The sequence below is a fragment of the Entelurus aequoreus genome, linkage group LG03, assembly GCF_033978785.1.
Source record: "Entelurus aequoreus isolate RoL-2023_Sb linkage group LG03, RoL_Eaeq_v1.1, whole genome shotgun sequence".
Lineage (NCBI taxonomy): Eukaryota > Metazoa > Chordata > Actinopteri > Syngnathiformes > Syngnathidae > Entelurus > Entelurus aequoreus.
In genome coordinates, this window is record NC_084733.1 from 9,869,686 (window position 1) to 9,883,833 (window position 14,148).

The 14,148-nt window shown below is 40.5% G+C and overlaps 1 protein-coding gene across 1 annotated transcript in view; it reads left to right on the plus strand.

The window, feature by feature from the left end:
* Positions 1-318: 318 nt before the first annotated feature.
* LOC133646109 (myelin transcription factor 1-like protein) overlaps positions 319-14,148 on the plus strand; it is an 83,948-nt gene continuing 70,118 nt past the window's right edge. The window contains exons 1-3 of the mRNA XM_062041130.1: positions 319-408; positions 11,497-11,604; positions 12,437-12,597. Coding sequence (XP_061897114.1) covers positions 326-408; positions 11,497-11,604; positions 12,437-12,597 — 352 coding nt within the window. The 5' untranslated portion in view covers positions 319-325. The remainder of the gene's footprint in view (positions 409-11,496; positions 11,605-12,436; positions 12,598-14,148) is intronic.

Consider the following 14,148-nt stretch of genomic DNA (forward strand, 5'->3'; position numbering starts at 1 on the left):
CCCCCCCCCCCCCCACCCCCTTCCATTTCTGTGTCCTGTTGAACCTAAATGGCTCCTTTTTAATTCATGACCGTGCCCATTGCATGAATATTAATTCGAAAGGCTCGGATAAGTGGAAGCAATATGGCGGGAAACCTCGCCTGCCCTTTTCAAACAGGCGTTCATTAAAATGAAGACGAGGTCATTTAGGTTCACGCAGGCTCATTTCTTAATGATGTTTATAATGCCAAGCTTACACACTAATAGAACTCACGCGTGGTTTGCGAGGGGCTCCTAACCTTCCGTGTCTCTCACTCCTGTCTCCTGTCGCTATGAAGTTGTGGCTATGTATGAGAACGTTCTTAAGTGTCCCACGCCTGGCTGCACCGGACGCGGCCATGTCAATAGCAACAGAAACTCCCACAGAAGGTAAGTGACAGCCTGGACACATGAAACAGGCTTGGTCTATGTCTTTTTTTTTTTTTACTGTGGGACCTTTTTCAGTTCATATGGATAGAAGATTAATTTTTGATATTTTTATTTTTTGCCCTCCTCCATTTTTGTCCCCCTTCTCATCATTTTGCCTTCCTTTTTGCCTTGTTTTGGTGCGTTGATTACTGTTCTTATAATGGCTTGACCATTGTTTTTCATTGGTCTCAGTTTGTCTCTTAATATTTGTTTTTGTGTGCAGCATAGTCAGTATTCAAAATGTACACAGTGATGATGGAATACAATCACAGTAGTACCTCAACTAACAAGCTTGGTTGGTTCTGAACTCAAAACACTATATCTCAAATCCACGTCGCTCATTGAAATTCATTAAAATCTATTCCACCATTGGTGCTTGGTCCCCAAAACAGTACAATTGTAACATGTAATGTGCTTTTTAAAAAAGAAAATCAAACTTTTAGGTCAGAATTAGGTAACACTTAAGTATGGGGAACATATTCACCATTAATGAGTTGCTTATTAAAGTAACACAGACTTAATTTAGAGTTATTTGGCCACTAGGGGAACATATAAGGGTTCTAGGTTAAGGTTAGGGTTGGGGTTAGGGTTACTAATAAGCAATAATTCTGAGGTTATTGAAGGAACACTCTTAGTTAATGGCTTACTGGTTGTATAATAAGGCCATGCAGAATAAGGCATTAATAAGTACTTAATAATGACTAATTAAGAGCCAATATGTTACTAATTTGCATGATAATAAGCAACTAATTAATGGTGAGTATGTTCCCCATACTAAAGTGTTACCCAGAATTATTGTACAAAAAACAATATGATATCATGTAGTAAACAACTGCCCGAATAAGTGTTAATATCTTTAGTAACTCCTTCCAGCTGCTTCTCTTTCAAACCCACCATCAGCAGCTTTTCCATATTTTCATGGATAAATGTCCACCGGTTAAATATTATTTGAATGTACTTGGCTGGCATATGCTCACTTTCGTCGTTCCAATCATGAGAAAACAAATGTATGTCGATCCCTAACTATAGCTAATGCCAGCGAGTAAGACCAGGTGTTTTGGGCGGATCATGTGGAGTTCTTTGTGGCATTTGATATGCCAACTAATAGCAGGGAAGGTTGAAACACAAATTTGTGTCCGCAACATAAAGCATAACAATTAGCCAAGAGACAGTTCCTATCTCAAAACACTCTTAAGTTGCGGTACTACTGTATACCAACTACGTTCCTTTAGATAGGCAGGATAAAGAGTCAGAGTTGTTCGTAGATCGTAGAAGGAAGCAATAAATCAAGCAGCAATGATTCCAAGCTAAAAAAGTTTGAATTAATTTAAATTTTGGTAACAAAATACAAAAAAATTCCAAAAAACCCAATTAGGTTACCAAGAGATATATAGGCGAGAAGTAACAATAACACATAACGGGGATCTCACAAAGACCGAATAGTAACAACTAAATATATTATTCCACTTAGGGATGGGTACCTTTCACATTTGAATATATATTGTGCCAATTTGTGGCACCAGGGAATTGTTACCGATACCAGATGATACTTTTGTGTGTTCATGTGTAAATAAATGTGAATTTGTTTAATAATAACATCATTTTTTTAATTTAACATTTAGCAGTGAGTTAAAAAAGATAACAATGCTGTCCAGTTGTTATATCTTGTTTTGTTACACTTCTGAGTCTCGTTTGTAAGCAGTTGCAATAGCAAGACGTCAGATGGCAGTTGTGTATAGACTACGGTGTGTGGCCTAGTCATGAAGTAGTCTTTGCACTTAGGCTGAATCTAGTCTTATGTAGCACCCTACAAAGTGTTAATACTGTAAGTGTTTAACTTAGGACACACCCATGCTCTCACGTATCAAGCTTGTGTACGCACAAAAACATGCACTACGTCCTTTTTCACAGCAAAATTGAGATAAAAACTGACGTTGACGTGGAAAATGATAAATGGGTTATACTTTTATAGCGCTTTTCTACTTTCAAGGTACTCAAAGCGCTTTGACAGTATTTCCACATTCACCCATTCACACACATATTCCCAACTATTCAATGGAATAGATCCCTATACGTTATCAAAAATATATTTGTCGAGTGATATCAAGGGTTAAACGTCGGTCGCATTCCCAAACTAATTGAACTATTGTGCTCCAGACGCCATTCTACACGACAAAACAGATGGAGACTTAGAAAAGCATGGAGGTCTACATCTTCTTTGTGTGTGGCTGTGTCAAGGAAATGGATATCAAGACTCTACCGGATAAATATGCATAGTTTTTGCTCGGGTAAGGTTGCCTTTCATAATTTAACTTTGCGTCTTAAGAAGCCAAGTTTGTTGCTGTTGTTGTACACAGCAATAACAAGTAGGCGGGATTTTATCTGTCTTTATCAAAATATAACTACATATGTCAACAGTGTTTTACGTGCTAAAAGCTTCATTTACGATTGTTGCCTTTGGTAAAAGCTTAACTCTTTTAGGTTTTACTCACATTTGCTTTCTTTTATTTAGACTCGCCGAGTTGGCGCTTTTTGAAACTTTCATAGCAAAAATGTGTTTAAGAAATACGAATAATATCAAGATAATACTTAAATGGGAAATGATAAACGTTAAAAGTATATCAAACAAACCTTTAACGAAGTAATCAATGCAAACTCACGAATTCTTCGACTCTGCTCCATTGGACTGGAGTGTGAGACGCTTTTATCGTCGTCGTTTTATAATATCTTGCACTCTTCCGCCCTTTTTGATTATCTCTCGAGGAACTCTGCAGACATTTTTATTCTTTCCCCGATTCGTACAGCCAAAATCAACACAAGTATAGGGCTTTTTTTTTTGTGAAAGGCTAAATGGCGCCTAGTACCCATTGAGTACAGAGCTAGGTTGACCACCACCAGTATTCACTGGGCGGGACATGATGTCAGAAACATCCCAGCTATAGACTCACTCATCCTTAGTATCATATCGGGGATGGTCGTCTGTGTTTGTGTGGGAGAGGAAGGTGCGGCGGTTGCAACGAGTATCTTTTCAAACGCTCATCTGTTTTAGTGATGTACATCCATCTTCTTCTTCACTTTGTTCCTGATGCCCGACTATTTATTTATTTATTTTATTTGTTTAGCCTGCATGCTGTTTTCCGGAGCAGGATAAAGAAGCGCCTTTTACTGAGTCCTAATTGGGCAGCACGTACCGTTCTCAGTCACATGGCTTTCAATATTCCTTGCGTATTTACACGTCTGGGGTTGAGTTAAAGTGGATAGCGATAGAAAGGTAAAAATGTGCTTGGATTTGTGCGTACAAACATTTAATATATCTGATTTTATTTCTTCCATACACCGTTTTTCTGGATTTGATCGTACGGACATTTTTAGTAGGAAAGCCACACAACTCGCCAGCTCTTTGTTCATGCATCTTAGTTGTAGTTTTCACTACAAAATTTGGAGGTGTTGAAATCACCATGTGAAATCACTAATGCTAATCAGTAGCATGTCTCTGGCAAAAACAAAGTATATTAGCATAGAGGTAGCCCTTTTTAAAAAGTAACGCCTTACTTTATGTTTGAGTGTTTTCTATCAGGCATACTTGCTTTGTTGGCAAAATTCCAGTATCACCTAGAGCAGGGGTAGGGAACCTTTGGCTCTCGAGCCAGATGTGGCTCTTCTGATGACTGCATCTGGCTCTCAGATAAATCTCAGCTGACATCGCTTAACACGATAAGTAATGAATAATTCCTCTGGTAATCACAGTTTTAAAAATAACGTTGAAAATATAAAACATTTTCATGCATTTTAATTAGGGATGTCCGATAATGGCTTTTTTTGCCGATATCCGATATTCTGATATTGTCCAACTATTAATTACCGATACCGATATATACAGTTGTGGAATTAACACATTATTATGCCTAATTTGGACGACCAGGTATGGTAAAGATAAGGTCCTTTTTATAAAAAAATAATAAAATAAGATAAACACATTTAAAACATTTTCTTGAATAAAAAAGAAAGTAAAACAATATAAAAACAGTTACCTAGCAACTAGTAATCAATGAAAATTTGTAAAATTAACTGTTAAAGGTTAGTACTATTAGTGGACCAGCAGCACGCACAATCATGTGTGCTTACGGACTGTATCCCTTGCAGACTGTATTGATATATATTGATATATTATGTAGTAACCAGAATATTAATAACAGAAAGAAACAACCTTTTTGTGTGAATGAGTGTGAATGAGTGCAAATGGGGAAGGGAGGTTTTTTGGGTTGGTGCACTAATTGTAAGTGTATTTTGTGTTGGTTATGTTGATTTAATAAAAATTTGAAAAAATAAAAAACCGATACGATAATTAAAAAAACGGTACCGATAAAAAAAACGATACCGATAATGTCCGATATTACATTTTAAAGCATTTATCAGACATCTCTAGTTTTAATCCATCCATCCGTTTTCGACCGCACCTGTTCAAGAAGTTGCATTAATGGTAAGCAGTATTTTATTTATTATTGGTTAGCTTCAGAATAACAATGGTATTAAAAAGAATAAGAGACTTATTATACTCTAAACATGTTGGTCTTACCTAAAAATGCACGCATTTAGTTATATTCAGTGTTAAAAAATATTATATGGCTCTCACGGAAATACATTTTAAAATATTTGGCTTTTAATGGCTCTCTTAGCCAAAAAGGTTCCCAACCCCTGACCTAGAGACAGCCCGACTGAGTCCCGTCTGAGTGTTGCCTGAGTGCTTGTTTGCCCGCCAAGTGTTTGAGCCGAGTCGGCAACTGCACATGACGTCATGTGCAACAAAGGCATCGAAATATGGCACCATTTGATTTAACGTGAATAAATACCCAGTAGTACCGACGGAATTCGGCCGGTGCCTATAAAATTACAGAATTCGGTACCCATCCCTTATTCCACTTGAAAACTATTACATTTCTTGACGACAGAGAAATAGATAAGCTTGTTTGTTTGTTGTGCTATGGTCTTGGATCCAGAAGAAATTTAAGATAATGTAGCCAAATGTCCACCGATTGATTGTGCAGCTGACATATATTTACGCCTTGGCAAAAGTATTTGCTTCCTGAGTGTTCTTGTTCAAGTTGTTCTGCTAGTTTACGATGCCATATTTTAAATGAGACGGATTAGAATGCATCAGCTCACACATGCTACACTGTAAATCATTCATCAGCCCCTGGTTGGGGGGGGGAATATCTATCAGGTGCAAGTTTGAAGGGGGAAACCAAAATAGCCGTGCTGTCAGACGGGGCGAGGTTAGAGTGAAAGAGGAGTGTCACCCACAGCAGATGCTCGGGGAGTTTAAGCATAGCAGCAGCTATTAGCACCTTTCTGCCACTCAGCCGGGTTGACAGCGAAGGTGCAGACCTGCGAGGACCACAGAGCCCCCACGCTGTGCTCGGTGACACGGCTCGGGCGGAAAATAGGCACACGTGTCGTAAACTTTCACTTTATGATACACGTTCGCTGCAAAGACAGGTTCCTGTGAACACACTGGCTTCGGGACACTGTCAAAGAGCATTTTTGTGAGGCCTGACACGTTGGACAAACTAGCACAGAGGAAAATTGAGGTTAAGGATCAGCACGGACCCTTGTCACGTTTGGTCAGTTAGTTGTCAGGTGATGTTATCCCAGCTCTATTTTAGTGTGTGTCCACTTTAGAGGTGTGCTTTTTTAAAGTATTCAATCATGGGTCCAACAGGACATTTTCTGTTTCAATGTGACTGTTCCTTAGGCCATGTCTACACTAAGCCGTTTAACCCCTTAATCGAATAATTATTTAGCCTAAGCCCCGTTTCAGCCACACTAAACCATGGTTTAAGGTCCCCCCCCTCGGACAAATTTTTACACGGGTAAGTCAGCCGTGTAATTATTGACTCTCCAGCACTTAGCTTTGTATGGACTCATTGATCGTTTACAAAGTGAGTTCGGAGAGGAAGTGACGCCAGAAAGGCCGCGCCCACACAGGAAGTGACGTCAGAAAGAACGCGCCACAGCCAGCTTCATAACAAAGCGGTTTCATAACTCGGAGCTAACCACTGGAAATATGAAGGCGAGTCATCCAGACATGCCATGTTTCTCATTCTTCTACATGTACAGACGCTTGTGGAAATCACACATGAATACCTTAAAAGAAAGCGATTGCAGATATTTCGGATACAACACTTCTTAGACGGCAAGAGAACTTTCCATTTGTCGAAGGATAGTCAACGAGAATGCGAGCTCCCGTGGATGTGATAAAAAAGGTAGCGTGTGCTTTGTATTACCTGGCCGTCGAGGGAAAACTAACTACGGAAAACGGCGAATGCATTTAGACCATCAAAGCAGACCGTATCAGTTATTGTCCGCCATGTATGTCGCGGACTCGCCGTCTAGGTCCAGAGTATATAAAGTCACCAAAAAGAAATGAACAATGAAGGTGAAGGCAAAAGAGTGAGGAGTGTCCTGACCAGATATCTAGATCCCTAGTTTAATTCATGTAAAATGTTCTTTATCACATTGTTTACGTGTCTAATAAAGATTTGATTAATTTATGATGTCTCAGGTGTGATTCACTACAGTAGGGCCCCTCAGCACACTGGATTCTAGTTAATTGAAATACCACAACACTGGATATTGTTCAGATAAGTTAAATTTAAGAACTTGATCACAAAGCAACACTGGAGGTGACTATGACGTGTGCATTTTACGCGCATGCGTAATAAGTGGCGTTGCGCCGGCGGACGGGGGTCTTAAACGGTGGCATTGTTGTGTGTGGACACGGATAAGGTTAGGTGAGATTTGCCCTGGATAACCTTATCCGGCTTAGTGTAAACGGGGCCTTAGTAGGAAAGAACTTGACAGCTCTTACCTCAACCCGTGAACAGGGATTGCATGCAACCTTAGACCTCACAAAAGTTCACCTGACTGAATGGATCAAAATCCTTGCAAGACAAATTGCAAACTATTTTTTTGTGAATGAAAGTGCAAAATTGTGACTGACTTGGTGGGATGGCCACGTGTCCTAATATGTGTGTCCCTATATTATATGGGCAGGGGAAAATATGTTGCTAAATGCATGTACAATGCATGTATCATCATAGGGGAGTATATGCGATGGCAATTATTGTGAGTCTGTCACCCAAGAACTTGAGATTTTGTACTGATTATTATGGTATGGTTTGGGTTTTTTTGTTTATTTGAGACATGCGTAACAAGCTTGTGAATGTTTTCATTCATATTCTCAGGGCATTGAATAGATTGCAACTAAACTTTTCAGCTTTTATGAAGAAGACGTTTCGCCTCTCATCCGAACAGAATTCATTGGTTCATGTGCTTATAAACTTAGATAGGACAGCTCTAGTCTGACTAGAGCTGACCAGTTCGGACTACTGACCTAGCTAGTCTTTGACCTCTAGCCTCATCTATTCAGCTCTGGTTTGATCTAGTCAGACTAGAGGTGTCCTATCTAGTCTTTGTCCTCTTGTCTGAAACACCTCTAGTCTGACTAGATCAGACTAGAGCTCAAACACTAGACACCTATAGTCTGATTAGCTCAGACTAGAGTTCAAAGACAAAATAGGACAGTTCTAGTTTGACTAGATTACAGTGAAGCTGACTAGATCCGACTAAAACTCAAATATAGAACATCTCTAGTTAGGCTAGAGCTGACTAAATGTAGTCTGATTTTATGTAGTCTGATCTGAAGCTAGAGCTGAATAGATCAGACTTGAGGTCAAAGACAAGATAAGATAGCTCTAGTCTGATCTTGTCATCTTTAGTCATACTAGTGTTGTCCTATCTAGTCATTGACCTCAGTCTTGTCTTATTTGCTCTAGATAGGAGAACTTAAGTTAAGCTAAAGCTGACTAGTATACACCAGAATTCAATACTAGATAGGACAACTTTGGTCTTATCTTGTTAGCTCTAGTCAGATGAGAGGTGCCCTATCTAGTCTTTGACCTTCAATCAATCAATCAATCAATGTTTATTTATATAGCCCTAAATCACAAGTGTCTCAAAGGGCTGTACAAGCCACAACGACATCCTCGGTACAGAGCCCACATACGGGCAAGGAAAACTCACCCCAGTGGGACGTCAATGTGAATGACTATGAGAAACCTTGGAGAGGACCGCATATGTGGGTAACTCCCCCCCTCTAGGGGCCGGTAGTTCACCATGAGGTCAGGATCGAGGTTAGGTCTTTTGAGTAGAGGATGAATAACCGCTTTTTTGAATGCTAGGGGAACAGTACCAGAGGAAAGTGATAAGTTTATAATATTTAACACTGATGGACCTAATAAAACAAAAAGCTCCCTGATAAGTTTCCCAGGAATTGGGTCAAGTAAACATGTTGTTTGTTTTGTCCCATTTACACATTTTAACAATTCCTCCAATGTTATTTCATCAAAGAGGGAGAAACTATTTTGGAGGGCAGTGTCCGTCGTATACACAGTCGTATCCGTGTTAATAGAACCCAGTTGTAGCTGAGATGCATTGTCTTTAATCTCTTTTCTAATGACTTCAATTTTCTTATTAAAGAAATTCATAAAGTCATCTGCTGAGTGGGTGGAGCTACTGGGAGGAGTCCCTTGTTGGGTTAGCGATGCTACTGTACTAAACAAAAATTTAGGATCCTTTTTGTTGAGGTGGATGAGATTTGAGTAATATTTAGCTTTAGCTGAGGTAAGCATGCGTTTATAAGTTATTAAACTATCACTCCATGCTTGATGGAAAACCTCAAGTTTAGTCGCACGCCATTTGCGTTCCAGCTTTCTACATGATCATTTCTGGGCTTTAGTTTCTTCTGTAAACCATGGGGTACGCCTTTTAGGGGCCCTTTTTAGCTTTAGCGGTGCTACACTATCAATGGTGTCGCGCAGGGCGTCGTTAAAGTTGTTAGTGAGGTTATCAATAGAGCCCACATAATTTGGGAATGGTGCCATTACCGAAGGCAGTAGGTCAGTAAGAGTCGTCGTTGTGGCAGCATTAATGTTGCGGCTGCTATAGTAGTTATTATTATTACTATTAGTTTGTTGACAATGAGTCAGAACTTCGAATTTTATAAGGTATTGATCGGACATTACTTTAGTGTACGGAAGTATCGTAACTTTGGAGGTGGTGACACCCCTGACAAGCACTAGATCTATCGTATTACCGTTGCGATGCGTGGGTTCATTTATTATTTGTGTAAGACCACAGCTATCAATTATAGTCTGGAGCGCCACGCATGGAGGGTCCGATGGGGTATTCATATGGATGTTAAAGTCTCCCATTATGATTATATTGTCGGCGTGCGTCACTAGATCAGCAACGAACTCTGAAAATTCATTGATAAAGTCCGAATAGGGCCCTGGGGGGCGGTAGATGACAGCCAGGTGCAGAGGCAGCGGTGTGACAAACCTCACAGTAAGCACCTCAAACGAGTTATATTTATTATTTAGGTCCGAGGTAAGGCTAAAGTTTTTGTTGTATATTAGTGCAACACCCCCACCCCTTTTAATGGGACGGGCAATATGCGTTCCCGTATAGCCAGGAGGAGACGCCTCACCCAGCGCAAAAAATTTGTCTGGTTTGAGCCAGGTCTCGGCTAGACCAACGACATCAAGATTGTTGTCTCTAATGACTTCATTAACTAATAACGTTTTGGAAGACAATGACCTTATGTTTAAAAAGCCCATATTATAGGTAGTGGGCTGTTTTGAGGAGTTTTTCTTGAAAGTATCCGTAGTAGCAATATTAATAATGTTACGTTTATTATGCGTAGTGCACTTTAAATAATTTCGACCATATCTAGGAATTGATATGACAGGAATTTTTAGATTGTTTGCCACCTCAGTAAAATGCATGTCCACCTCTGACGCAGAAAAAACATTATGTGAGTTGTATATTATTCTAAGAGAATTGCTATGTGTGCAGGGATTATCCAGCCTGGCGCTGGCTAGTTCTAGCTTAACAGACTCCTTATTAGCGCTTCTTTGTGGATTAGCATTTAGCTTTTTCGTTAGCCCCGCTAACAACAACGCCTTTAGCGTTGTTGTTAGCCCCACCCGACACCCCCGCTTCTGCTTCCGAGCGCACCGCTTACGTCTCTTTCGTTGACAGTCTCCGCTGGTAGTGGACGCCGCTGCTTCGAAGGCCACTGCTGGATGTAGCTAGCGAAGAATTCCCAAGCTAGCGAGTAGGTCCACCGTACACGCATCTTTCAGCCCAAAATGGCCCGATCTCTCCACATCCAGAATCGTAAGTCGGTCGTAAGTGATCACGGAGTGAACACGCTGTGAGCCAGCCATGAAATTGACTGAATTGACGGGTATTTTTGCCAAATTGGTCTACACTTCCAGGAGCGCTCGCAAGAAGCTGCCGCCGTGAAGCGCCGCCATCTTGGATCTTCAGTGTGATCTAGTCAGCTCTATCATTTCAAGTGCCGTCCTATTTACTTTAGAGTTCTAGTCTGATCTAGTCAGCTAAAGCTGTCCGATATAGTCTTTGAGCTCTATTCTGACTAACTCAAACTAGAACTGCCTTAACTAGTCTTTGAGTTCTAGTGAACTAGAGCTGACTAGATCAACGCTGCCCAACCTAGTCTTGGACTTCTACTTCTAGTCTGATCTAGTCAGCCCTATCCTGACGAGAGGTGTCCCCTAGGATTTGAGCTCTAGTCTGACTTTAACTGACAAAATCAAATGAGAGCAGAGTCGATCAAACTAAAGTTCAAAGACTAGATAGGACAGGTATAGCCTGTTCTGATCAGTTGTAGTCTGACTGTAGCTGCTCTATCTAGTCTTTGAGCATGAACTAATGAAGCCTGTAATCTGAAGAGTCAAGTTGTGATGGTTAACAAGTAGACTTGAAGAATACCATCTTTTACACTTGCACACTAAATAATATTTCAGGATTTTGTACAGCAGACTGATTGGATGACAGCCAGATGTCTGCACTACTGTAACAAGCATTGTGTTTCAGCTCAACACATCACTTATTCAAATTGTCACACTCAAATCCAGGTTGTTGTACTTTCCCACTGACGCCACTTGTTTTATGGTATTTCAGTCTGTCAGGATGTCCCATTGCCGCAGCAGAGAAGCTGGCCAAAGCCCAGGAGAAACACCAAGGCTGTGACGGCTCTAAACCCAACCAGGCTTCTGACCGGGTCTTGAGGTAGCGCAGACTCTCTTTTCACCCACTCCTCATCAGGTGGTCTTCAAACAACACAAGCACACTAAAACTTTGTCAACATCAGTGGCAGACGTTGGATAAAAGTGGCCATTAGATTAATAGTTTGAGGCATGTTCTGAGATGGACCTACTATAATATGAGGGATGCCTCATGTTAGTTAAATTTACATGTCTGAATGTTTTGTTCTTTTCCCTCCATCGCATTTCTTAGAGCTGTTGAAGTCTTTTATGTTTTATGTAAATGTTCTCTAGTGGATACTTGCAAGAGACCGCATTTGTCTCCTGCTATTGAAGACAAATGTCTTTATCATCGTAACACAATCACAGTCACATTTATCACATTGCGGCACCGATTTTTTGTGTGTGTGTGTTTGAAGTAAATAATGAAAATACTGCGATGTCACAGTTAATCGCACATTTCATATTTAAATCTGACTCAACATAAACAGGATAAGAAGGTACACTTCATCTATTCCTTGTTATGGTTTGAGGCTACATATATAAGGATATCAAATGATGAAACATTATCACGGCTTTGTTTTAAAGCGAGATAAGAAAAATAGAATATCCTGTCCCCGAAAAGGCACTCAATTTTCCAGCATCCGCCTCCATATTTCAGCCTTGGACTATTGCCAACAGTTTGCGCTTTCCTTCAAGTCTGCCCGCTTTAAGCCAAATTTCATTCCCCTCCCTCGGGCAATGTTCAGTGGCTTGGTCCAACTTCCACCCCCTCGTCATTTATTTTCCAGGCCTATGTGCTTTGTCAAACAACTGGACTATCCTCAGTATGGTCACAAGAACAATGTCTCCACCAGCACGCCTCGATCCAACCTGGCCAAGGAGCTGGAGAAGTACTCCAAGACCAGCTTCGACTACAGCGCCTTCGAGAACACCAACAACCACCATGTGTACGGAAAACGGGCTATCGCACCCAAAGTTCACGGGCAAAGGGATTCCTCCCCTAAAGGATTTGACGGTAACATTATATGCAAATGTTTCTGTATCTATTAAACTAGTGATGGAACTACAGTCGTGGTCAAAAGTTTACATACACTTGTAAAGAACATATTGTCATGGCTGTCTTGAGTTTCCAATAATTTCTACAACTCTTATTTTTTTGTGACAGAGTGATTGGAGCACATACTTGTTGGTCACAAAAAACATTCATGAAGTTTGGTTCTTTTATGAATTCATTATGGGTCTACTGAAAATGTGACCAAATCTGCTGGGTCAAAAGTATACATACAGCAATGTTAATATTTGGTTACATGTCCTTTGGCAAGTTTCACTGCCATAAGGTGCATTTGGTAGCCATCCACAAGCTTCTGGTTGAATTTTTGACCACTCCTCTTGACAAAATTGGTCCAGTTCAGCTAAATGTGTTGGTTTTCTGACATGGACTTGTTTCTTCAGCATTGTCCACACGTTTAAGTCAGGACTTTGGGAAGGCCATTCTAAAACCTTAAGTCTAGCCTGATTTAGCCATTCCTTTACCACTTTTGACATGTGTTCGGAGTCATTGTCCTGTTGGAACACCCAACTGCGTCCAAGACCCAACCTCCGGGCTAATGATTTAAGGTTGTCCTGAAGAATTTGGAGGTAATCCTCCTTTTTCATTGTCCCATTTACTCTCTGTAAAGCACCAGTTCCATTGGCAGCGAAACAGGCCACCACCACCAGCATGCTTGATGGTAGGATGGTGTTCCTGGGATTAAAGGCCTCACCTTTTCTCTTCCAAACATATTGCTGGGTATTGTGGCCAAACAGTTTAATTTTTGTTTTATCTAACCACAGAACTTTCCTCCAGAAGGTCTTATATTTGTCCATGTGATGTCAGATGAAACAAAAATTAAGCTGTTTGGCCACAATACCCAGCAATATAACAATAACAGGCACATTTGTGATAACATTATCACTGTGACTTCTTTCCATCAACAGAACAACATTCAGAACACGTTGCTACCACTGATGTCAGACTTTTTGAGCGCTTTGGAACGTTATCATGTTGCATTTTTGCTACAAGTTTCAAACAGGAACATAAAACAGTGATTTACAATGTCCTTTCTCGCTGGCATGTCGACTGATTTGATTGTTGTATCTTTCAGCACTTATGTGCTCTGTGAGCTGCTATAATTTGTTGAGAGCCATATATTATCAAGTTGGTAGCGTGTAGATTTTCAAAGTTGACCAACTTCTTGTCTTGGTGCCACAACCTTCTATTACACAGGTGAGAGTCGTGATTAAGATCTAGTATCAAAAGCAATAGGGAAGCAGCTCGAACTCCTTCTTCTTTATTTTAACCAACGTTACTAGCAGCTCAAGCGACTTAGTAGCTGGCTGCTCGCTAGTGGTTGGAGAAGCAGTTTTAGTAAGGTGTCAAGACGCCAGAAATATAGTTAATATTAGCTGCTACATTAAAATGTTGCTATTGCTTGCATTTTACTGATTTAAGGTCCAGCTCACGTCCCTCCCGTTAAATATGCTTGGTGGTCAATCTAGCTCTGTTCTCAATGGGTATGCAGCGCCA